The 27931-nt window shown below is 30.6% G+C and overlaps 3 protein-coding genes across 4 annotated transcripts; 2 read left to right on the top strand and 1 right to left on the bottom strand.

The window, feature by feature from the left end:
* Nucleotides 1-357: 357 nt before the first annotated feature.
* Nucleotides 358-1210, bottom strand: LOC148204920 (uncharacterized). 2 transcript variants are annotated; one of them, XM_088109538.1, is made up of 2 exons: nt 1076-1210; nt 358-727 (listed from the first exon to the last, which is right to left on the bottom strand). In XM_088109538.1, the coding sequence occupies exon 2, from the start codon at nt 701-703 to the stop codon at nt 530-532; it is 174 nt and encodes a 57-aa protein (XP_087965664.1). In that variant the 5' UTR covers nt 704-727; nt 1076-1210; the 3' UTR covers nt 358-529. The 2 variants fall into 2 exon arrangements, with proteins under 2 accessions (XP_087965664.1, XP_087965665.1); XM_088109539.1 differs by having other exon boundaries at nt 358-711; nt 1076-1195.
* Nucleotides 1211-2256: 1046 nt separating this feature from the next.
* LOC124827909 (HXXXD-type acyl-transferase family protein) lies at nt 2257-3917 on the top strand. Its single transcript, XM_047301085.2, has 2 exons — nt 2257-2763; nt 2876-3917. The coding sequence occupies exons 1-2, from the start codon at nt 2341-2343 to the stop codon at nt 3779-3781; spliced, it is 1329 nt and encodes a 442-aa protein (XP_047157041.2). The 5' UTR covers nt 2257-2340; the 3' UTR covers nt 3782-3917.
* A 2123-nt stretch (nt 3918-6040) lies between these two features.
* On the top strand, nt 6041-6694 carry LOC148204921 (pentatricopeptide repeat-containing protein At3g61520, mitochondrial-like). Its single transcript, XM_088095448.1, has one exon. The coding sequence runs from the start codon at nt 6041-6043 to the stop codon at nt 6692-6694; it is 654 nt and encodes a 217-aa protein (XP_087951574.1).
* Nucleotides 6695-27931: the final 21237 nt, after the last annotated feature.

The raw sequence follows: 27931 nt of genomic DNA on the forward strand, positions 1-27931 counted from the left end.
CAGTTTAAGAATCTTTGCTATATTCAGCCAGGCTTCGATTACCTGGTGAAGTTGATCGCTCAACTAGAAAGGTACAACATTATTCTGTCTAAATTGAAACACGAAGCTCATTACTTAAGGCCTGAACAAATTGACAAGGTTCTCTCCAAGGACAACTTTCCTAGTGAAAAAACAAGGAATTGTTAGAATTATTGAGGAGATTCTCTGAAGAGACACACCACTAACGAAACCAAATCAAGACACCACTTTTTTACTCAAAACTTTAAGATAATAGGTTAATGATTTTCACCAAGTGAAACTTAGACTCAAGATTCTTAACGGAATACTAATATGATACTAATAAGATAGCCAAATGCATAAATCTCAAAGCAGAAACAAGTAAAACAAACTATAAAAATATAACATACAGAGATAGTGAAAAGATTGGCAGGATTCAAAATTAACACCAGATTAGAAAACCCTTTCAGAGAAGTGAGAAGTATAAGAATGATCCAGTTACAAGGGAAATGAAGCCATAAAAGGTACCAGATCACTTCATCTTAGCCTCTGTAAACAGAACATGACGATTAACCCTAGGATCAAATTTTCTAAACTCAAGCTTCTCTGTGAACTGCCTTGGCTTCCTCTTTACATAGAAAAATCCAGTGCCGGCAGCAGACACTAGTTTCACAAACATCTGAGCCTTTTTCTTCTTGTCACCCATTCTTTACTCTTGAAAGAGATATCACTATCACAAAGGCAAGAAATATTCACCATGATCAAACACAGTCTTTTTTCAATTAAAATAAAGTTATACATTTTACCAAAAAAAAAGAAAATCATTGTAAAAGCATTGAGAATCAGATGAAATCAACACATTACACATATCAAAATCGCCATCAAACTCGTAAACCCTCAAACCTAATTAACTCGTTGGTCAAAATAACTTTTTAGTAAGCTCGTGTTAACTTGAGCAAATTCGCCCAAATTCATACAAATTCGTGAGTTTAGAGTCTATTCAGCGAGTTCAGTTAGACACAGAAAAAACCTACACTGAATTTGTTTGTTTATCTGTCAGGATTTATGCAGAACGAACCTGGTTAACAATTCCGTGATTCACTGATTATCTCTTGCGTTCTCCTATACTCCAGATCTGCGTCTCAATCGATTCAGGCTTCAACAATGTTTTATAAAATAATTTACAGAAATCATAGTAATATTATATATAGAATTACATGGATAATATTTCTTGGCATAAATATTATTTATTTTATTTTTAGTTAGAATGCTCATAAAAAAAATCTTTAGTTAGAGTCAATTTGAAATTATATAATTGTGAGCATGTTCGTGAAATTAAAATTAAAATCTGTACATTTTAATTTTAATAAATTTTATAATAATTTTGGATTCATAAGAATATTAAGAAAAAATGTGTATAAAATTGTGTTGCTTATATAAGTAATAATAATTTTGTTAGATATAGTATTTTAAAGAGTATTTCAAAATCATGTCCATTTCTTTGTCTAATTTTACTCTTGTACACAAATAATTAATTTAAAATCTACTTATTTTATTCTTTTTATTTTTATGTCATTATAATTCTAATCATATTAATATAAATATATAGAAATAAGAAAAATGAAAAAAAAGGAAAGTTTCCTTAAACTAAATGATTGAAAACATTGAATATACTGACTTCTTATCTATATTTTTATTTCCAAAATCATGTAATATACACGGTAAAATAACATATGACAAAAGTTAGCAGTCCGTTAGTTTCATATACTCGTGTTCCTCGTCCGTAATCCACGCATTATGATTTTGTTGTGCGTGCTAAAAATACATGTTATTTTTTTCAAGACATTTAATTAGAATGTTATCATCAAAATTTTAGAATAAACTAGAGCATTACTTGTTCTAATTTTCAAATAAAGTTTGAATTATACGTGTGTGGAAACAAGGTAACGTGGTTTTAAACCCAGAACAAAATAAGTGAAGTGCATATTTTGATTTTATAGTTGGAGACTTCCTTTTCAGAAGTAACAAATTCTCTCTTCATTTTGTATTTTGGAAATCCGAAAAACATTTTCTTAATTTTAAGAGAGTTCAGAAATCTTGTATTATTTAATCTAAATTGCACACATATAGTGTAAACCCCAAAATCAAGGCAACATTCATGGCTCATGAAAACATCATTTATTAGGTTGTTTTTCTGGTATGCATGAAAACTTTGTTTCCCTTAGAAATAGTTGAATTTCTTGCACCTTTTCATTTCCTTCAATGTGATGACTGACTTATGCCTAAAACCAATACACATCTATAAAACCCTACATATGATATACCATCATTATATGTGTTGAAATGGCCTCAGAAGTAAGGTACATCTGCAAAAGAACTGTAGTGAGCACCAAGGCAGTGGAGCCAGGAAAGTACTTTCCTTTATCAGCTTTGGATCACCACATGCAGCACAACCACATTAGGTTGGTCTGCTATTACCAAGGTTCAGGAGAAGCATTGGAGCTTGGAGAAATAACCAAGAAGTTGAGAGAGAGTTTGTCAGAAATGCTGACCCATTTCCCCATGGTGAGTGGAAGATTGACAAGAGATGAAATAGGGCATTGGAAGATCAAGTGCAATGATGCAGGATTGAGAGTGGTGGAGGCCAAAGCCAAAGGAAGCTTGCAAGAATGGCTACCAAATCTTCATAGGGAAAAGGAACTCCAACTTGTGCATTGGGAGGACATGTTCCACAAACCTTATTATTGGTCCACATTTTATGTTCAGGTTAGGATTCTTTTATATGTCATAATCTTCGATCATTACAGAATTTGGTAATAAAGACAGTGTTAATTAGTATCTTTTTATGTTCAAAGTTAAATTTTGGTCTAAATTTCAGCTGACTGAATTTGAAGAAGGTGGATTAGCAATAGGCCTAAGCTGTGTTCATCTCTTGGCAGATTCCACTTCTGCAATCTCATTCATGAAAGCATGGGCTGATATTTCAATGGGTCATAAAATCATTACTCCTCCACTCTTCCACCCTTTACCTCTCACAAAACATGCAAACACAAACCCTAATCATCACCACCACGTGGAGTTAATACACCATTACAAATCTTTAATTGGAAAACCCATTTCCTTCGGGGAAGCAAGGTACACTACCATTTCCCTGGGCTTCTCGGCCCACATGGTTCAGGCCTGCATGTCCATGGCCCAATTCAACGGCCCAATAACACCCTTTGAGGCCCTAACAGCCTTGTTTTGGGTCTCTTTGAGCAAAGTCAGGGGCTTGAGAAATGGGCTTGTTGGCATGTCCATATGCTTGGACATGAGAAAAGTGTTGGGCCTGGATACTGGGTTCTTTGGGAACTGCATGGTGTATAATAAGGTCCATGAAGTAGAAGGGGAGAATCAGAAATTGAAATTTGCAGAAGCTGTCAGAGCAATAAGTGATGTTGTGGCTAGAATGGACTATAAGGGTGTGATGGATTTGATTGAGTGGCTAGAAAATGCTGATGTGAATTCACCTACCATGATGAATGGTCATGTTCTTGTTTGTGGTAGCTTGGAGGGTGTGGACCCTTACTTTGTGTTTGAAGATGGGTTCAAACCCATTCATGTTTCTTGTTATGTGGAACCAGTTTTGGGAGAAGGACAGATTCTGATACTCCCTGGCCCACCTGGGGAGGGTCCCTTAAGCAGAGTGGCTATGGTGACCTTAAGAGAAGAGGAAGCAACTAAACTTTGTGAAGATGAACTTATCTCACAATTCTCTCCCACTACCCTAATGAAATTTCAATGAACAACCTTAAGAATATTTTAATTTAGTCATTGTCATTGACACTAGTACACTATCTAGGTTGGTACCACTCTATTATCATCACCTACTACATATGTGATTGCTCCTATTTTCAAATTCACCATCCATTTTTCTCCAACTTTTACTTTTTTTTATACATGCCCTCTATCAAATTATTTCATTTCTTGTCTTTTTTATCTTACCATATGTGGGAAATAAGAAAATATTAATTTTATCATAATAATAAAAAATAATAAAAATAATTTAACTAAAATAACTTTTAATCAATTAGCAACTAATAACAACAAATGGTTGGAGATATATATTGATCTAAAGAGATAACTTCTTCCACAAGACAAACATCAACAATTTTCTTGTCCGAAAACAATTGCTGTAACAACAACATTGATGCTGTAAAAAACCAACAACATTGACTAAATATCAAACTTAATCTTTTCTACATGGGATTGCATGAATTATGTAGAAAAATTAATCTTTCACAGGTTTAATGCATAACTGACATAAAGTAAACTTTCTTCATTGATTCATGAAGACTTGACATGGAGTAGTAAAAATAACTATGCATTAAATATAAAATAGGTTTACATTATCAATTAATTAACTGGCTGACTTTCAAAACTTGTATATATATAAAAAAGAGAGAGAAAAAGAATCAATGGGTAGCTCACTTTAGATCAACATAATGTTTTAATGAGAATTTTTATATTAATTAATATTTTAATGCCATAAAAAATTATTATATTGATCCTTTTTAAAAAATATATTACTTATAAAATTATATCCACTTTTTTTTTATTATCTTTCAACCAATAACAAAAGTAAATGAATTTAATTAACCTTTAATCTCAAGCAATAAGTTTTATTAGAGTTAGTTTGGTTACTTTTTTATGGACATATAATTAAATTTAGTTTATGTAATTAATTATCTTCTTTTGTATTTACCTGACCACATCTAGAATTCATAAATTTTATATGTAATTAATCATCTTCTTTCGAGTTTTTTTTATATTTTGCTAATAGCTTGTAATTTAATATACATTTGACACGAGTAATTTACCTTTGATTTATGATAAATGTTGTTCCAAGTATAATACAATATGTGGAATACTTGAAAAAAAACAAATCCTTGCCAATTATATAAAAATTATTAAAGTCATAAATTTTTATTTACTTATCTATAACTAATAGTTGTGAGTTCTATTTTTTAATTACTATGTTAACTTAGATTGTTTTTAAAATTTTAAATTTTATAAAAAGAAAAGGAAAAACATATTTTAGGAAAAATTAAATTAAATTTAACCAGAAAAACCAAAAACATATTTAAATATTGAAATTTTTTCGTTATAATAAAATAGAGGAGTAAACATGACTTTGATGCAAAATTGGAATTCATTTATCTTATAAACTTTGATACAGTTCGAGTGTGAAACATAAAAAAAAGTACTTATTAATATTCATAACGCAATTACATTAACTTTTTTTACTGATGCAAAATTGGAATTCATTTTTTTACCTTTGTTTTCCTATATTCTACCAAAATTTATTTCTATTAGTGTAGTAATAAACATAAATTTTTTATTTATTTTTTAAAATTGAATTGGTTTTGGTATGAATTTGGATTAGACGTAAATTTATGTTTGTTGTGTACATATTAGACATAAATTAGCGTCTAACATGAAGTCTTTTTTACATATGATGTCTACATGTCAATATTGACCATTTAATTAAAAAAATGTTATTGAACATTTTTCACTTTTGTTATCTACATGCCCGACGTAAATTCAATGACGTGGTAAGTTGTTTTTGTATTATGGTTTAATGTCTCCGTAGGTCCCTATTTTGGTCATGAATGTCAAATAGGTCCTTTTTCTTTTCGGCGTTTCAATTGAGTCCTTGTTTTTGTAAAATTGAATCAATTACAGGCCTACCGTTAAATTGGACAAACGGCCGTTATAGTATTGGTTACGTATCTTCGAAGCTTCAGACCATCTCCTCCTTGTCACTCTCCGCTTAAACTCCATTCCCAAAGCCCTCGATTTTATCAATTACCTCAGAAGCAGAACAGAGCACCACCAAGCCCTCTCTTGTGTGTTCGAAGGCGCTCTTGAACTCGCTACGCAGCACCCTAATTCGCAGAAAGAGCTTCTCATGCTTCATAGTTACCGAAAATCCAATGGTGATAACATTGCTCTCACTTCCAGATCTGCGTTCCTCCTTTTGAAGTGCCTAGGGGAGGCCCAAATGGTGGACGATTCGCTTCTTCTGTTCAAGGAGCTCGACCCCTGTTCCAAAAGTTCCGGAATTTGCAACGAATTGCTTAAGGGGTTGTTTAAATCGGGTTGCATTGATGATGCCCTCCAGGTGATTGACGAAATGCTTGAACGGGATTCTGATTTTCCTCCCGATGATTTCACGCGGGAAGTTGTTTTTAGGGTGTTGGGGAAGCAGGAGCGCCATGGAAGAAGCTTTGCTGATAATGAAATTGTGGGGTTGGTTACCAAGCTGTGTGAGCATGGAGTTTTCCCTGATGCGTTTAAGCTTACCCAAATGATAACGAAGATGTGCCGGCACCGGAAGAATGGTGTGGCGTGGGATCTTTTGCATGTTGTGATGAGATTGGGTGGTGCAGTTGCGGTTAAAGTTGCGTCTTGCAATGCTCTGTTAACTGGGTTGGGAAGGGAGAGGGACATTCAGCGGATGAATAAACTGATGGCAGAAATGGAAGAGATGGGGATAAAGCCCAGTGTTGTGACCTTTGGGATTCTTGTTAATCATTTGTGCAAAGCTAGGAGGATTGATGAGGCACTGGAGGTATTTGATAAGTTGAGCGGCAAAGGAGAAGGTAATGATAGGTTTGATGTTGAGCCTGATGTAACGGCCGTTTGTCCAATTTAACGGCAGGCCTGTAATTGATTCAATTTTACAAAAACAAGGATTCAATTGAAACGCCGAAAAGAAAGAGGACCTATTTGACATTCATGACCAAAATAGGGACCTACGGAGACATTAAACCTTGTATTATTGAATTACACACTTTGTCACATTTTAGTTCAAATACTAACCAGTAAAAGAAAATTAATATTATTGGGTTAGGAGGACTATACTTATTTATTTTTAAAGTTTGGAACCAAAATTTATCAAAGTTTGAGACATAAACAAATTCTAATTTCGTGTCTAAGTTTAGGAACTACAGAAATATTTAACCCTAAAATGAAAGTAGTTAAAATTGTTAGAATAAAATGATTGAGTTCAATAAGAATTGAATTGAACTATATCAAATTTATCAAAAATTTAGACGTTGTCAGTGAATTAGAACAAAAAACACTAAAAACAAGTATACTTTGCAAAAACAAAGAGGAAAAAAGAAACACACAAACATTTTTATATCGATTGAGTCTATCCAATAGCTACATCTAGTTGTCCAACCACACCAATCAAACTCACATTATGACAATGTTTTCCAAATACACGATCAATACATTCAAGAAATCAACTTTTAAACCCTAAAATATTGAACTTTTAAGCCAATAACACCCTGTTACTATACTGCAATATAATAAACCTTATCCAGAAATAACAACCCAACAAAAATAAGATAATTCAATGAAATGAATTAACTTGAAACACAACAAACACAATATTATTATAGGAGAGTTTAAATAAAATTATATTTCTCTCTTACAACTAGAGAATGATTTTGAAATCACTTAGAGATATAAGTTCAAAAATTATGTCAAAAGTGTTTATAACAAGATAATTATATATATATATATATATATATATATATATATATATATATATATATATATATATATATATTATCAATTTGAATCGATTAAAACTGTATTTTAATATATTAATTTACATATTAGTGAAAGTAATAGATTAAATTGAGTTTTAACATAGTAAAATAAAATATATCAAACTCTTATGCAAGTAAAAGAAATATTAATCTATCAAAAACTTGTATCGTATTAAAAAACAATCTCACATAACTATTCATGACTAAAAATCATTTTAATTGATTAAAAAAATATTTAATAAATTAAAATGCTATTTATAATCATTCTAAGAATATTTTAACAAACTAACAATTTTAATCAATAAAAACTTTCTATCACCGAAATAAGATTTAAAATGATTTAAGAATCTTTAAGGAATATTGGATTCATCAAATCCTTAGCTCAAATAACATCAACATAAATTATTAATAATATTTCATATATAATATTTATTTGAAAAGTAAAAAAAAATGGGGCTTATGTACAAACACGATCACAGATTATTTCATATTTTTTTTCAATTTGTTTATTAAAATCCGTAAAAATTATTTCTTACGAATTTCACGAGTTTTGTAAAACTCCATATTTGTAAAAAAAATCTTACTAAATATAAAAATTCTAATATTTACGTATATAAACTTATACACATTTTTTATGTATATAATTTTTAAATAATAATTATAAAATAAATTTAATTTATCATTAATTATTGAATAAGTCTCATGAAGACACAATAGAAAAAATATCTGACCAACTCATACGACCTAAAGGCAAAATTGGTATATTGATTTGGGCTTTTACAATAAATTAGTTTGAAAATAAGCCAATTTGATTGGTACACACATTGAGTGTCAAGACTACTAATTTTTAATTCGTGAAACCAAAATAAAAGAAAAGAAATAATAATGCTTTAACATAATTTACACTATTTACAAGAATGAGACATTTATAATGACATCAACACTATTTAATTAATCCTTTATCGTATTACAAGATAGATTTTTCAAGCAATATAATTAATAACACTATGTACTAAGATTCCTAATAGTGCACTAGTGCTAGCCCCTATTCTTTTCAAATTTTGTTTTGCAATGTTTTAATAGATAGTGATGGCTTCCTGCTTTTCCTCTTTTTTATTGTGGAGATCATGTTTCAAAAAAAGTGCCAAGAGAGATATAATCAATTGGGATTAATAGTTGTTCATATATTATTATTCAAAAGATTAATAGAAAATAGATTATTAAAATAATACAACAATTTATTTGGACACTAATAATCATGACAATTATTGGTGCTTCTCTTTCTTCTTTTTTACACTTCGACTTTTCCTAGCTCCATTGTTAACAATCCTATTAGTAATGATTTGTTTGAATGTATTTTTATTATTATTTTGAGAAAAATAAATTATATCCTAGGGTTAAATATATCATTATAAAAATTGTGTTTCATTTTAAAACTAAACTACCAAATATTTTGTTTTCGTATTTTATGAAAGTGATATAAAATATTATTCTTAACAATTGACATGTGAGACTTATATTATTATTCATTATAAAACTTTGTTTGTCATATAAAAAAATACTCTAAATATTTTATAATTTAATTTATGAAAGAAATACAATTTTTATAATAGTTTGAAAATGAAAAAAATATTTAATCATATATGATAGATTATAAGATAATTTATTAAAAAAAAATATAAATATTTAACCGAGTATATATATATATATATATATATATATATATATATATATATATATATATAAACGATATAGCTATTTTACTTAAAATTTCATTTGTTAATCGACCATCTCATATTATGCATTTATTTCTTGTACATTTCCTAGTTAACTTAAACGTTAAAATGTATGTGATAGCACAAACAAGCCAAGTTAACATAAAATAGAAGAAAAAAGCATCTCTAAAGTTAAAGAGAAAAGGAAAGACGTATTATTAGTTTTATAGAAGAAAGATACTTTTCTAAGATCTTGTAAAAATTGGTATGGACTTTTGTAAGAATATTTTTCAATCTGAACTATTGTTTTTAATTGTCTAAAAGCCAATGAAAAAGTTATTTTACTTTGTTAAAAAGCATTTATAGAAAAAATTGTTTAAAAAAAAATCCAATAATAATGACCTAGGAGGATTTCTATGGTGAAAATCAACACACAAAGTGTTAAACGTAAATGACATTAGTTAATCAAAATGTCTTTAATTTGTTAAAAGACACTAAAATTAGCGAGAAATATTGCACATCGAAAGAATTATTATAAAACAAAAACATTATTGTGAAAATATTATCTTCGATTGATATAATGGGAAACCATTATAAATTTTCCTAGAATTTTTTATTCGCCTAACATTTATCTTGATTTGTATATATTATAAAGTTGCATTGATTAGTGTATAAAAAAAGGGGAATGTGCGTGAGAGGAATAATTTAGTATGGGTAAATGAAATTGGGTCCCACTAGCAAAATTATTGATCTTAATCAATGCTAATTAATTTTCATACCTTTTCCCTTCGGGCACATAATAATTACTGTTCAAAGTTTTACTAACGATAAATTATAGAAAAAGAAAAGTGAATTTGTAAACATCTTATTCCATGAAATTCAATGGATTGGTGAAAAATTGGATGGATTCTTTAAAATATATTAACTATAATATTTAGAAAAACATTTTTAATATATCGAAATTAGTGCACTGTGAAAGTACAACCGAGAAATAATAAAAAAAATTCCAATATAGAATATGAACTTTTAAACTTTTAAATTTAGTTATCCTATTTTTCTTGTTGACTTGCAACTGTGAAACAATAAAATTTATTAGATTCATTATAGAAATAGTTGCGTTAAAAGAAGAAAATGTAGGATTGTTTATGTTGATATACTCTTACCCAACAAAACTGCTAGTATAAATAATATATACTATTTCAACCCAAAAAGTTTATAAATATAGATTGATCATATAGTGAGTAATTACTCAATTTTTTTATTCATTTTTATACACATAAAATTTATAATTTTTTATGCTTTTACTAATTTAAATGTTAAAAAAAATTGCAGGTAAATGGTGATGTGTTAATAATATTATACACATATTTGTTTATGCTTTTACTAATTTATAATAGAAAATCAATTATGTGTTAATAATGTTTCCATTGAATTAAATGATATTTGGTGAGTTTAGAGGAAAGTCATATATCTTTAATTGAATGTTTGGTCTTGAAAAAATTGTTGTGTGATATATATAGGTGTATAAAGGAATGGTAATGATGTATATTTTTTAATATGATGTTATGACAATGGAAATGATGATATATAGTGATTTTCAATTAGAAAGTCCTATTATGTGTGATTCATTAGAGTGCGCATTAAGGTAAGGATTATTTCATCATGTAAAACTATCTTGAACTCTACTAACTATTCATACTCATATAGAAGAGGATGGTTGGATGGTGAGAGTGACAAAAAGTTATGTCATAAGGATAACCCTAAGGTTCTTATGACTATGATAAAAACTAACTTTGTGCGTGACAATTCGGTATAGCAGCATATTACCACCACAAGTGCATGACTCTATGAGTCTGACTTAAGTACACATACTCAGATAAATTGAGTATAAAAGAGTCTGATTGTATGCATGATCTTGTGTGATGAGGGTAAATATATATATATATATATATATATATATATATATATATATATATATATATATATATATATATATATATATATATATATATATATATATATATATATATAGGGGTTTGCTAACGCGCGTACGTCTGTTTTTCAGTTGGTACATTTTAGCAATGTGTACCGGGTTTTAGTAGACAAAAATATCCTTATATATCATGGATTCTAAGTTTTAAGTTAAGGATATTTTATTAATTTTCATTCTAAAAACTAAAAAAAAAAAAGAAACCCCCCAAACCCTTACTCACCTCTCTCATTCCTCTCAATCCTTTCTCTTTCATCTCTCTCACTCCAACCTTTTCTCTGTCATCCCTACTGTAGTCCCAATTGAAAAAAATCAGAAACACATGCCTTTAAAAAATTTTCTTTTGTAAAGAGTTGAGTCATTGACATATTCACCTTTAAGGCAAAGGTTCATTCAAGATCTCTTCAATTTCACCATCTTCACTAACCTCTCTAATTTCATCATCTTTATTTGTTGAATCATCATCTCTAAAAAAACCCTCCAGGCCAATTACCAATTCTTTCGGATGTCATTATGCTTGTGAAAATTAGATAAAATTATATACGACAAAAATTATAAAATGAAAACTCATTATAAAGTCATTTTTTGTAAGAAATTGTTTAACGAGTGTTTCTGATTTTTTTCCAAGCCAATTACCAATTCCTATGTCATTATGCCTGTGAAAATTAGATAAAATTAGATAAGACAAAAATTATAAAATAAAAACTCATTATAAAATCATTTTTTGTAAGAAATTGTTTATCAGCGAGTATTTCTGATTTTTTCCAGGTCAATTACCAATTCCTTTATGCTTGTGAAAATTGGATAAAATTAGATAAGACAAAAATTATAAGATGAAAACTCATTATAAAATCATTTTTTTGTAAGATTGTTTAACAGCAAGTGTTTCTGATGATTTTTTTCAATTGGGGCTACAGTAGGGATGACAGAGAAAAAATTGGAGTGAGAAAGAGAAAAGAGACAGGGTTAAGAGGAATGAGAGAGGTGAGTAAGGGTTTGGGAGTAGGGATGACAGAGAAAAGATTGGAGTGAGAAAGAGGAAAGAGAAAGGATTGAGAGGAATGAGAGAGGTGAGTAATTATTAAAATACCCTTAACCTTAAAACTTAGAATCCATGATATATAAGGATATTTTTGTCTACTAAAACCCGGTACACATTGCTAAAATGTACCAACTGAAAAACAGGCGTACGCGCGTTAGCAAACCCCATATATATATATATATATATATATATATATAATGTGTAAATTAAATGACTTAGTATATTATAGTTATTTATATCTTTTTTTAACTAGTATACCCTTTGTATTTTGTTGTGTGTTTCTTCTTTTTTTGCAATGATCATCTTATTCATGTGAGTAGATGAAGATGAAGATGAAGATGCAGGTATAGAAACACATCTAACAAATGTAAAGCTAATTGTATGAGTTGTTATAGTTGTATCATTTTGGAACATACTTTAGTTGATCTAGTAGTTGGAATATATAAGTCTCATTATTATAGTTTTAATTTTTGGATGACTATATTAATATAATTTATAATTATTAATTATATAATGTTTGTTTTAATAGTTTCCGGCAGGTAGAATGCTACAAATAAAGTAGAATGCTACAAATATTAGCCTGCAACATTTAAAATTGAATTGAAATTTGTTAATCTTGAATCCAACAATTCTTTTACGTAGATTCTTAATTACTTCTGACATTTTCTTCACATAGATAATTAAAGTCAGTTGCCAAATTATTTATTTAAATACTTTCATTTTCCGTACATTAGATCTTTGAAAATTTTAGTTTCTATACGACTTTTTTGTATAGTACATCTTTAGGTAAAATTTGACTAATCTTGATACATTAGGTTTTTCTCTGTCAATAGTTTTAATTTGATTGCATCTAGTGACAACTTGGGGTGTATACGTATTTGGATTTGAATAAAACATCACCCAATCTAATAAAAAGAACGTCAGTTAACTTAACTTAGATATTTGTATTTTTTTTCTATTGAAGTGAATTTAACCAAACTCATTATTGATCAGTTTGCCTTAAGTTTGATATATTAAGTTGTATTATATACTACAATAAAGTTATCAAATAAAAATCAACTTTAGAAAAAAAATTAGTTACTATAATAACTAATTTAAATATTGTTATATAAAGTAAAATATTAGTATTTGAAACAATTTCTATTATAAAAAAATTTATAATTGATTGATCAATTAGATTTGGTGTCTGACTGTTTAGTAGAGACAAATTAGAATTAATATTTAGTTAAAATCTAACTCTGTGAATGTGTAATATCCCAAAATATAGTAATAAATCATATCATAGTAGTCATAGAAATAATAAAATAAAACAGTTATAGACTGGGATATAAAGTATAAACTTTACAGTCATCCAAAATAACCGTAGAATTTAAAACTTTAGATACAAAAGAGTATTCCAAAACTATACACCGAAATAAACAACCTAACTAAACTAAACAGCAGCATCATCGCCCTCCAAAGCTTGTTCCAGAGGCATCTCATCTCCCTCTGCTCACATCTATCGGATGATCATTGCAAAAGAAAAGCACCACACATACAAAATACAAACACAAGCAGAAGGGTAAGCTAGATATACAAGAAAACATACAATTTAATATCACATAATATACACAAGATAAATCAATCAAAGTAACTAAATCAAACATCTTAGCATGTTATGTTCTAGACTTGACTTGTCCGGACTTAGAATGATTGTCGAGCTATGGCGGGTCATGCACTCATGGTGGCCTCTACTGCTTTGCAAAGCTATTGCCAATGAGTTTCACTCTACCACACTCACGAAGTTAGTCTGTTCCAGGCCTTGAGGCATACTGGAAGCCCCCAAGACTAAGACCTCATGATACTCCTCACGACATGGTTAATCCTCTCTACTTGAGAATGAAAGACCATTGGAGTTTCAGGATAACCCCCAAGACTGAGCTCCTACATTCATTCTAAACAACCTGGAATCTCAAGAGATTCTACACTAAAGCTTACATTCACCACTTTGAATCACATACTTTTACTTGTAAATTCACTCATAATTATACTCAATTATATATTATCATACACCCTCAAACACACTTCACAATACATGCAACACTTAACTTAATTGAACTCAAGACAAAGAAATAAAGAGTGGACTAAATCAGACCTTTCGCTCAGCGCACCCCATTCGCAGGGCAAAACCAAGAGTTTCTCGCACAACGACCTATCATGACGTGCGAATTAACTCGCAGAGGTACCAGACCTCAACCTCTCACATAGCGCCCCCAAATCGCTATGTGAAAGTCTAGACAGTGGCCCAGACCCCCTAAACACTCGTTATGCGCCCCTTTTCGCTATTCAAATTAATTTGGCAATGACCCCAAACCACCTTCAGTCGCTCAGCTAAATGATTCGTGATGCGAATCATCAAACAGAGAGTAAACCCCATAACCATTCGCACAACGCACCCTCTCACTGTGCGAATTGTTCAAACAGAGAGCAGCTCGCCAAGACCACTCGTTGTGCGAATCCATTCGCACAGCGAGTCTGCATAATTCTGCAGCACGAATTCTGCAGAATTAAGCAACCCAACCCAAGTTTACCAATTCTAACTTTTTCCCAACTTCTAACACTCCTAAATTGTGTTATATACCTAATTAGACTTGACTAAATGTTCCTAAACCTTTCTAACATCAATCTAAAGTGTTTATGGATCAATTCCTACTCCAAAACCTCTAAAATCACAACTTATGAACTCAAAATCCATTCTACCACTTTTGACACATTTTTGTCCACTTTTAGAGCTTAAGCAAATCACATTTGACTTACTAAAGCTGCGCAACTGACAATTGAGCATCTAACCTCTACTTCTCATTTTCACTACCCCACTTCCTCACCAATGACCTAAAACAATTATAGATCACTTCAATTTCAACTAAACACCTTCCTAACAGATTTTAAACCTTTGTACCCCCACTTACAGATCATACAACATACAAATATGCGTAATTACACATATCATAAATTTGCACATTGTCACATCCAAGTTACACTTCACATATATCTAAAAAATCAATTTCAGTTCAACTAACTCAATATTCATAATTTCATCATGCATATACTATCAATTTCTAATTAAAAACAAATCTAGCTTCCCTTACCTTAGAGATATACAACCCAACTCTAGAAAACTCCAATCGATGCTTGCACCACAAGGTAACTCTAGGAAACCCTACAAATCACCAATTGGTGATAGAAAATTCATCTTAGTACCTAATTGAGCTAGAAATTGAAGAGGAGAATAACTAGATACATGCAACATAAATCGTTGCATGATCACAGTCCAAGAACGTATGGAGGAAAAAGGGGAAACAACTTACCGACTCAAAACAAGAAATTGATCGGTAGAGATTGTTGCCCTTGACGCAAGGATCGTCTAGACACTTCCTGATCGTTGAACAGATAACACTATAGTGAGAAAGGGTAGAGAGAAGTCAAAGAACTCAAGGAGAATAGAATTCTAGAGATATAGAGGTGATTTAGATAATGAACCGAGCTTTAAAAATTCTATTTATATTATAAGATTATTTTAAAATAAAAATGTTCGTCTCATTATTTTAATATACCTATCTACTCTAATATTCTATTTTTTAGGTTCTTACATAATATAATGATTAATTATTTTAGTCTACAAAGTTAATAGTTTTAATAATTTTCTTATAGTGATAAATTTTTTAATTTAATTTAATTTTTGAAAATTTTTATTATTTTAAAATCATCTTTTTGTTAGAGCTTTCAAAATATTAGATTATATCATTTAATGTTTAAGAGTTTGAAGACTTTAATATTTTAAAAATCCAATTAATAAAATAATAAAGTAAACTGAATAGTAACTGTATCACTGTTACTATAACAATTAATATTACTTAATAATTTTAGACAAATTGACTTAAGTATACGGTTCAATATACTAACACAAATTAAATTTTAGATTTACGATAGACAATTTATTTGGTGATACAAAGTTAATCTTAATTATAAATATTTTTTCCCTAAAATATTGAATTTAATTAAAAAAAAGATAAAATGCTAAATTAAAAGAATTGTTTCTATGTGTTAGATAATGGGTAATGAGCTCCCTTCCTATGAGAAAAAAATGTTCAAAAGTTAAGAAGTTCATGTCTCACTTAACTTAGCATAGAAGGAGACGGAAAGTGAGAGAAAAAAAATAGAGTCGGAATCCATTAGAACCTTAGCACATTAAAGGAGAGGAAGAAGGAAAAATTTGTTCACATTTTTCACTAAGTTACTAATGTAAAATTGATGTTTTAGATTCGTTCACTGTTGGATCCTGCTAAAAATTTGACAATAGGTTCGAAACATCATTGTTGATATGAATTCTGAGTTGAGAGAAATTCAATTCACACTACAATTTTGTATTTATGTTTTCTTTATCTTGTTCTCTATTTGTAAGCTTATTGCTTTGTTGTTTGATTGGGTGTTATCACTACTTTATGCAGTTGATTAAGACTCATTTATTCTTTTGTGAATCATAGTAGAGCTATTTCTTTGATCTGAATGACTCATGGTTGTTACCCTTACTTTAAGGGATTTTCCACATTAAAAATAGTAGTGACTTTGTTTATAATTTTGGTAATTTATTGTTGTCGTTATTTGATAGTTGCTCCTCATAAATTATAGCAAGTTAGAGGAAATTATATTTGTTATGTTCTCTACAAATTCAATTGTGTTGTTGTTTTCCCCATCAGAGTGTCATCAAAGCTCTTGGTTAACGGTTACATTTACTTGATTGAATGATGGATGCAAATGCAAAGATGATTGCCTTGAATGGGTCAAATTATCACTTGTGGAAGGGCAAGAAGAAACACTTGTTATTTGTGAAGAAATTGCATATTCCAATATTTGCTACAAAAGCGGAATTTTATGTCTGATGAAGAATGAGACTTTGAGCACTAATAGGCGTGTGATTTTATTCGACACTATGTTGAACAAAATGTTTATAATCACATTGCAAATGAGACACGTGCTAGAACTTTATGGAGAAGATTGAGTCTTTGTATGCTTCTAAGTCGGGCAACAATAAACTATATTTATTGAATTACTTGATGAATTTGAGGTATAAAGAGAATTTTTTCCATTTTAGATAATTTAAATGAGTTTCAAGGGCTCTTAGATTAACTAACAAGAATGAGTATAAAATTTGATGATGAAGTCTTGAGACTATGGCTGCTTAATACTCTATCTGAGTTTTAGGAGATATTTTGGGTTTCAGTTACAAACTCGACCTCGAATGACATTGTTTCTTTCCAAATGGAAAAGAGTGGTGTTCTTAATGAAGAAATGAGAACGAAGACAAATGGTTCTTCATATCAGTATGCGTTTCTTGTCACATAACTTAGGGGAAGAAATTATAAAAAGGAACCGAAAGGTGGTAGAGAGAAGAGTAGAAGCAAGTCCAAGTTAAGATACAAGAATATAAAGCGTCATTATTGTAATAGAACAAGGTAATTCAAAAATATTGTTTCAAGTGGAAAAAGGATAACACAGACAAGAAGAGCAACCAAAATGAGAATGATCATGGTGATGATCGTGTCACTACTACTATAGGTGGTGATTTTGTTCTTCTTTATGATTGAGTCAATTAATCTTGTATCTAATAAGAGCATGTGGATTATTGATAATGGTGCTACACTTCACATTAAATCGAGGAAGAATTTCTTCACATCTTACACTTATGGTGATTTTGGAGTGTTGAAGATGGGAAATAATGGTGTGTCTATAGTGATTGGTGTTGGTGATGTTTGCCTACAAACTAACATCGAAATGGAATTGTTGCTTAAAGGAGTCAAACATCCTTTTAATGTATGTTTTAACTTAATCTCTATGTAGATGCTAGATGATTGTGGTTATGATAATCACTTTGGTTTTGGAAAGTGAAAACTCACTAAAGGTAATTTGGTTGTGGCTAGAGGAGAAAAATCAACCAAACTATATTAGACAAAAGCTTTGGTTGCTAAAGACACTATGCATGTCATAGATATAGGGGCATCTTTATGGCACCAAATGCTCAGTCATACCAGTGAAAAAGGGATAAAATGTTTAACTAAAATAGATGTTCGTCAAGGGTTAAAAATTGCATGATTGGAGAGATGTTCTCATTGTATGGTTGGAAAGCAAACCAAAGTATCCTTTAAGAAGAATCCAACGCCAAGGAAGTCAGAGTTGTTACAATTGGTGCATTCTGATGTTTGTGGGCCGTTGAAGATAAAGTCATTTAGTGGTGCACTTTACTATATTACTTTTATTGATGATTGTTCCAGGAATCTCTGGGTCCATTCCCTTTAGCGAAAGGACCAAGTACTTGAAAAGTTCAAGGAATTTCATGCCTTGGTTGAGAGGTAATTAGGCAAGAAGCTAAATGTATCTGTTTTGATAATGATGATGAATATTGTGGACCCTTTAATGCTTATTACAAACAACATGGAATTGCACATGAGAAGACTCCTCCTAAAACTCCTCAAATAAATGGTTTAGTTAAGAGGATGAACATGACCTTACTTGAGAAGGTGAGATGTATGTTTTTCGATGCTAAATTACCCAAACATTTTTGGGGTGAGGAATTATAACAATAATACATGTTATCAATCTCACTCCTACTATGATTCTAAACAGTGAAATGCCAAATAAAATTTGGTTTGGCAAGAATTTAAGCTATGATCATTTGCATGTCTTCAGTTGCAAGGAATTTGTTCATATTCCAAGGGATGAAAGGTTCAAGTTGGATGAGAAGACAAGATAATGCATCTTTATTGGCTATGGTGAGGATGGATTTGGTTACAGGTTTTATAATCCTGTTGAGAAGAAGCTTGTTAGAACTTGTGATGTAAAATTCATGGAAGACCATACCATTGTGGACATTGATAAGGCGAAGAAAACCACACCCATAAATGATAATAATATCATTTATGGTAATCTGATGAGGTTTCCCGTTCATAATCTAGATAGTGTTGAAACTGAAGTTCAAGATGATGAACAACATGGTGATGTTCATGATCAATAGATTAGAGATGGAGTAAATCTTTCAATTGATAATGCTCAAGAGGAACATGATGGTGATCTTGGTGATATACCTGAACCACCTCAAGTCTAACTCAAGAGGTTTAGCAAACAAAGACAACCTTCTACAAGGTATTCTTCTTATGAGTATATAACCTTGACTAACGGTAGAGAACTTGAATGGTTTAAAGAGGTTTTGGAGAGTGGAGAAAAACAACAGTGGTTGGATGTACTGCAAGATGAGATCAAATCTTTGTATGATAATCACACTTAGGACTTAGTGAAATTTCCTAAGGGCAAAAGGGCTTTAGGGAATTCGTGGATTTTCAGGGTGAAACAAGATATTAATTCTACATTTCCAAAGTACAAGGCCATATTGGTGGTGTAAGGTTTTAGATAGAAAAAGAGTGTTGATTTCAACGAGATTTTCTCACTTATGGTGAAAATGTTATCCATAAGAAATGTGTTAAGTTTAACTGCTACTCTTGATTTGGAGATTGAGCAGATGGATGTGAATTCATGGTAATTTAGAGGAAGAGATATACATGAAGCAATTTGATGATTTTCTTGTTGAAGGCAAGAAAAAGTATGTATGTAGGATGAGGAAGAGTCTATACAGTTTGAAGCAAGCTCCAAGTAAGAAATTTTAGTCTTTTATGTGTGAGCAAGGCTATAAGAAGCCTACTTATGATCATTTTTTCGTTGTTAAAAAAATTCCAGATGATGACTTTTGTTATTGTATATTGATGACATGCTTACTGTTGGGAAAAATGTTTCCAAAATTAATAGGTTGAAGAAGAAATTGGACGAGTCATTTACCATGAAAGACTTGGGAGCTACTAAATAGATTTTGGATTAAGAATCATTCAGGAGAGAAAAGAAAAGAAGTTTTGGTTGTCATAGGAATACTATATTAAAACATTGTTGTAGAGATTTCAGATGGAAAATGCGAAAGTTATGAGCACTCCTCTTGCTCCTCATTTTAACCTGAGCGTTAAACATAGTCCTTCAAATGAAGTTGAGAAGACATATATGATCAAAGTTCCTTATGCATCTGCGGTGGACAGTTTGATGTATGCAATGATGTTCACGAGACTAAATATTGCACATGTTATTGGTACAACTAGTCATTTTTTGCCAAACCTATGTAGAGAGCATTGGAATTTTGTGAAATGGATTTTGAGATATCTTCATGGTAATGTTAATATGAAGCCTAATTTGGTGGGCTACTTAAATTCAAATATGCTTAGAGACATTTATTCAAGGAATTCCACTTCAGGCTATTTGATTAAGTTTGCAGGGGTTGCTATGGCTTGGAAATAAAGACGCAAAAGATGTTATCATTGTCTACTACATAGGCAAAGTTCATTGTCATTACTGAAGCATGCAAGGAATTGCTATGGTTGAACAAATTTTTGCAAGAACTTGGTTTTGTGGAAATTGTTATTGTTCTCTCCCAAGGAACTTATGCAACACTCAACAACTCTTACACTCAATAACTCAATTAGACCACAAAGTTCACAAAAACACAAGAAACTCTTTTTGGTATGTTCACCAAACAATTGGTGAGCAAGAAAATGTAACATAAATTATTTACATTTTTTAAGATTAAAGTTAATCCACTTCATTTTCATGCATTAATAATCATCTCAATTCCATATTCATGTTAAAATCAACTCACAATTATAGTCAAATCCTATCCCTAAAGCCTTTAAGCCTATGAACATTCATCAAGTTTCAATCATTTGAATCATCAACAAGTGAAATCATGCATTAATTTCAAGAGTCTAAGATTAATAATGAATCATGTTCCATTCTTAGATACAAGCTCCATTAAATATTCAATTTCAATTCTAGGTTCAAGTCATATTTCCCAATACAACAAGAACAACAAATCAAGCATGGAATCAACCTACATAAATCATAAAACACATATATTGAATACTAACATGAGTTGGAAAAACATATATTATTAACATCACAAAATTACACAAGAATTCCATATTTTACAATTAATCTCAACAAATAAGAATAACCCTCCACGCTGGAGAACTTAGGGTTCTATAAATTGAAAAGATATGAAAGAAATAGAAACTAAAGAGAATATGCAAGCCCTTTCTCAAAGTTCTTGGCAGCCGCTTCATGCTCCAATTGTGTCTCTCCTTCGCATTAACACTTCCAATTCGTAATCCTCTCCCTCATCAACCCCAAGAGGAAGAAAATACCATGGATGAAGATTGAAACCTAAGGAGAAGGGAGAGCTTCCCAGCACCTCAAACTGTCTCCAAAGGCCTCTCTCAGTTGCTTTAGGTGAAGAATAAGTGTGGGAGGAAGGGAATCTCCAAAGCCTTGCAAGAAACATGTATAAATACTCAATTTTGACATGTCAGCCACATCATCGATGAAAGCCATCTCAACACTGTTGAGTGCCATCAGTTAAACGCGAAATGGGCTCTTTATTAAACCATTATTGCTCAACGTTATTTTCCACCGCTCAATGCTATTTGTTTTGCATTAATTGGCGCTCAACGTCACTTTTTCATCGCTCAGAGTTTAGCGCCACTTTTCTACCACTCAATGCTACCTGTGAAAGGGCTTATGGCACTCAGCCTTACAGATGTGACACTTAGCCCTACACGGTTTGACAACACTTTGTAATTGAAGCACTAAGCATGTACCCAATGGTTCCCAATTAGGATATTTAATTCAAATTGATATTTTCTTGTTCAAAACATGATCCCTTGAGTTCCTACTACTTGTTTTCCTCCATTATAATTGCTCTCAAACAAAGAGATTAAAAGTAAAACAAACATAAAACAACTAAAACACATAAACCAATACAAAACACACTAAACTTGAGGATAAAACAAGGTTAAAACTAGAAAAAATTTGATTTATTCATAACAATAGATACACAAAAATAGGTAAAAATAAACATTTTCAACTATCCATTGTTTGTTGATAGTCAGAGTGTTATCCATCTTTGTAAGAATCCAACTTTCTATTCTAGATCCAAAGATATTGATGTGAGATATCATTTGATATGTGATGCTTTGGATGCTAAGTTATTAAAGTTGGAAAAAGTTCATTCAGATGACAATGATGCTTATATGATGACCAAAGCATTGCCAAGAGGCAAATTTTAAGTTTGTTGTGAGATTGTCGATTTGGCAGTTATCTCCACATAGTTGTGAGGGAGAGATTTGTTAAGTATTGGGTATTAGGCTCCTTTTCTATGTGGAGAAAAGCCCCAAATTTGGAGAAGCTTATGTTTCACTTAACCTAGTGAAAAAGGGGCTAGAAAGTAAGTAAGAGACAAAAAAAAGTAGAGTCAGAATTCACTTAGAACCCTATCATATTGAGAGAGAGGAAGAGGGAAAAATTTGTTCAATTTTTCATTGTAAAATCAACATTGAGGATTCCTTTACTGTTAAATTGTACTAAAAAATTTGACAACAGATTAAATTTTGACTGTTCAGATTGTTGATATAAAACTAAGTTGGGAAAAATTTAATTTGCAGTTCTTTATCTTTATTATTCTCTGTTTGTAAGCTTGTTATATTGTTGTTTGACAAGATGTTAACATTATTTGTGCAGTTGATTAAGATTCATTTATATTCTTTATTAATCATAGTAGAATTATGGTTTTTTATCTAGATGAGTCATTATTTTTACTCATACTTTTAGAGCTTTTGGCATTTGGTTGCCTTTGTGATTTTGATATTCTTTAATAATTTCTTCTCATATATTCTTTTAAGGTAGAAGAAATTATATAAAATGCATTATCTGAAAATTGAATTCCATCATTCTCATCCGTATGTATGTATAAAGTTAAAAAAAGACAATTCAGGAAAAAAAGTAATAATGTATGCTTAGACAGAGACAGAGACAGCATACGTACGCCTGCATGAAGTGTTGGTCACATGTAGTTGTATAAGCACCAATAGTTGATGTCCAAAACATATCCACATCCACTACTGGTCTACTTCACTTTAAATAACTTTCACCCTTCTAACTTCCTCCACCCTAATTCAATCATATATATTTCAATCAATGGGGTGAATTATATTTTTAGTGTATTAGGTAATAACTTTATAAGTATTAAATTAAATAAACCACACCAATCTCACTTAATCCTATTACGTATGATAATTATATATTAATAAAAATAGTGTATAATAATAAGTGACACAAGATTACGAGTAGGTGCGTGCACTCTTCCACATATTTATTAAAATTTTGCATCACATACATACGTGTGTGTGTATATATATATATATAAATTAGATTAAGAGAATTTTTAATTTTATTTTATTATGTAAGGAAAGAATAAAAAAGAAGGATGAAATGTCTAGGAAAAGAAAATTAAGATGTTATTTTTCTTTATTTGTTGAGTTTATTCAATATAAAAACAAAAATTCATTATTTTTACTTATTTTTCATTTGTTACGTTTTATTTTTAAAATAAGAAAGTAATTTTTTCTACTAATTTCTAATGTTGTATTCTATTTTTAAAGAGAAGACAGAAATATTACTATTTTTTTATCCCATACTTGACAGAGAACTACTACTTTATAATATAAAATTTCTAATACGTTGCTTTTCATGCACAGTTTTTTTTCTTTTGCGGCTACAAGAAATATTTGAAATATAAGAATTTAAATACATAAAAAATCCATAAAAGGTTTAGTAATATTTTGGTTTCAATTTTTTTTTTGTTAGAATTATTGAATGGAGTTTTTTTTTTCAATGTAATCTTTATTTTTATTAAAATATGTCAATGTGATATCTTCTAATAAATTGGTCCTAACACCATTTAAAAGGTGACAATAAGATTGTATAATTTATAAATGACATGTAACATTGTATAATTAAGTTATATTAGATAAGTCCAACCACCTTGGTTTCATATTGTTGATTATCAAATCATCAATTTAACGAAAGTGATTATATTGATTTTAATAAAAATGAAAATTAATGAGATAAAAAAATCGAAAAATGACATTGAATAATTTTGACAATTTTTTTAAAAAGATATTATGGGATAAATGGAAGTTAAATACTAATTTTCCACTTTGGTTTTGGCTATAACCAAAGTCTAATGGCGTTTTTTTTTAAATATGTTTTCTTATTTATATTTCATCTACATATACAACTTGCATATAAAATCTAACACAAAACAAAAATAGAAATAAAATATGATTTCCAAACAGAAAAAATAATTAATTTTCTTAAACTGTCAAACCGAACAATTCAATATTCAATATTTACAAATTATTAGCATTGTCTCCTTTTATATTAATTTTTAAAAAATACATATATTCAAAAAAGTTTGAAAAGAGTAAATAATTCTTGTATTGAATCTCAAACGGAAAACTAAGGCTAACTCAATACAACAATATATTTAAGTATATAATTAATCACATATCCAACATAAAAAAATAAACAACATGCTAGAAAATTATAGGCTTACATTAAAAATAAATTTCCAAGATAATAATAGGAAGCTGAGAGCATGAAAGGAGACCAACAATGGAGAAGGATGGACACCACATTTTGGAGATATATTAACAATCCCACCATAATGCTATAGTACCTGGACACAAATATTAATAACATATTAATCTAAGGAACAAACGCAAGCACAAAAACAAAAAAAACTTACAACAATCATGTTTAACGACAGAACGAAGTGCAACAATGACAACGAGCAATGAATGCAGCATGATGGCGACAATGAGTTATGGAGCAACGATGGTGGTCGAGCAATGACAATGTTCTTCGAGTTCAAAGACGAAGTGAGTCGAGCAATAAATTATGAAATTGATTAGAAAGGAAGAAGAAAATCGTGAAGTGGTAACATGTGTTTCTTTCATGAATATAACCCTAGGCAAGCATATCATAGTTGTTATTCGTAAAACCAATGTCTAAAGAATTTTAATAAATTAAAAATTTATAAATTTTAGTGACAATTTTAAAATTTTGATCAATATTTTGACCTTGGTTGTCTAGGAAACCACAATAAAAAGTAGATATAACATCAGTTATTCAAATAACTAAAGTCATATGTCCATCTAAGAAGAAAAAAAACAAGTGAAAATTTTAAAATTTTGATCAACCTTTAGGCCTCGTTTGTCTAGGGAACCACAATAGAAAATAGATATGGTAAATAATCAAAGCCATAGGTCCTATTCAGAAAAAGTATTAAAAAAATAACATAAATTTTGGAAAACTTTGAAAATTTTGGTATATATTTCAATCTTGATTCTTGATTACCTGATGTTAAAAGTGATATATGTTTCGATTATTTTACAACCAAAATCTATAAATTTGCAAAATTTTAAAATATTATCACTCTTCGTTTTTACCAACTAAAACACGCAAATTAATAGTCAAATTTGCACTAATAATAATCTTATGAAAAAAAAAGTAGTTTCAATTCGAGTAATACTAAATTTTATAACTCTTAATTGAAGTTTCTAAACGTTTCATTTATTAGGAATTAAAACAAATCTTTATTTATATAAAAAAAATTAACTAAATTAGACACATTTTAAGAATAAAGGCAGCTTAAACTCATGATGGATTTACAAAACCAAATATAACTTGTTCCTCACTTCAAGGCTCACACACACATTACGTATTGCTTGCATAAGATAAGGAGAATAAACATAGTGCATTCATGTGGGGTTCTTGATAATGTTTTTCCTCTTCTTTTTCTAACAATGCTTTTGGCATGTTATTGTTCTACTTGAACAATAATTGCCTTTCACATGAGAACAATGGTTTTGGAATCAAAAGATGAAAGATGCACTTTTTATGGAACACTCACTATTATAACTACTAGAATTTGTATGTGCAGTGCGAATCCACGTAACACAATTAAGATGAATAATGCACACCATGTGTTCGTGTTATGTATCCTGAAAGCTTTTAGACCTTTTAACTTTCTCATAGAGTTTTGGTTTTCTTTCTTTGTAAGGTGTACCAACCTCCGTGAAACCCTTTTTCTTGCTTGTAATGATGATTAAGGGTTCATTCTCTTCTCCAATATATTGTCTATTCCTCTAACAACCTTCACACTTCATGGATTTGCCTTTTTCAAATGGTCTTTCACATGTTTCAAGAGTGTCTTTCTTTCTCTAGAAAAAATGAATTTTAGCCAAAATTAAAGAAACAGAACAAATGGGTGAAGATCACTACTGGATTAAAGATACTTATTGTCACATATTTCTTTTCTTTTTTTTTTCTTTGATGAAAGAGAAAGAAAAATCAGAAAAATATATACTACAAAATGAGTATGTGAGGTCCTAAAACAAACAAGGAAAAAAAGTGGTACTACATCTTTGTTGCTTTTTTTACATGCAACTAGCTGTATCAAATTAATTTTTATGTTTGACCTATGCTAAATATTTAGTTATTAACATACTAAGGGCACCACCATGTAACCTCCATGCAAATCATTCTAAACATACTAAGGGCACCACCATGGATTCCCTCCTTGAGGATCATGGAATTACGTCCAATAACATAGGGCACCACCATGTAACCTCCCTTTGAGATCCATGGAATTACGTCCATCAACCATACTGTCCCTTTGAAACTTAACTCAAGACATGAACAACCAAATACCATAATACTATCACATTGAATACAAACATATAACCTCATTGATCATACACTATCATAGATACTTCTACACCATTCTAATAATCAAAACACAGTTCAAGGTTATCAGAAAACAAGAATAAAAAGAATAAAAACAGGTTCTAGGCAAGCCGCTCAGCGCACCAAACTCGCTGTGTGAATAACAGAAACAATGGATTTTACTCACTCACATTCGCTCAGCGCACCAAGCCTGTGCGCTCAGCTAAAGTCCATTCGCTCAGCGCACCAAGTCTGTACGCTTAGCTAAACTGAAAATTCTGCTACACATTATCAGACCCTAAACCCTCGCATAGCACCCCAAATTCGCTATTCTAATTAAACTAGCATTTTCCTAGGCAACCACCATTTGCGCAGCGCCCAGATTCGCTATGTGAATCACCAAACAAAGAGCAACACCCTCCAGTCATTCGCATAGCGCACCAGCTCGCACGACGAATGAATCAAACAGAGAGCACCCTCGATAAGGAATCGCTATGCGAGACAATTCACATAGCGCTCTACATCATCTGAAGGACGCAAATTCTGCAGAATTATGCACTCACACACCCCCTTACCATTTCTAGGCCTTTTCTCCAATTTCTAACACTCCTAATTCATGTTTTACACCTAATTAAACTTGTCTAGATGTTCCTAAACCCTCCTAATACAATTTTAAAGTGATTACAACTCAACTTTTACTCCTCAACATCAATTTCCACAACTTGAGGATCACAAACTCAATTCTAACACTTTGCACCTATTTGGACCACTTTGGTGACTCAAACAAGTTACGGTATACTGGTTAAGTATGCCCCAACAGCCCAAAAACACTCTAGATCTCAAATGCCCAAAAACACTACCTCACTTCCTCTCAAAATGACCTAAAACCCTA

This window comes from Vigna umbellata, chromosome 1 (assembly GCF_029865625.1).
Source record: "Vigna umbellata cultivar VRB3 chromosome 1, Vumbellata_1.0, whole genome shotgun sequence".
In the NCBI taxonomy this organism is placed as follows: Eukaryota; Viridiplantae; Streptophyta; class Magnoliopsida; order Fabales; family Fabaceae; genus Vigna; species Vigna umbellata.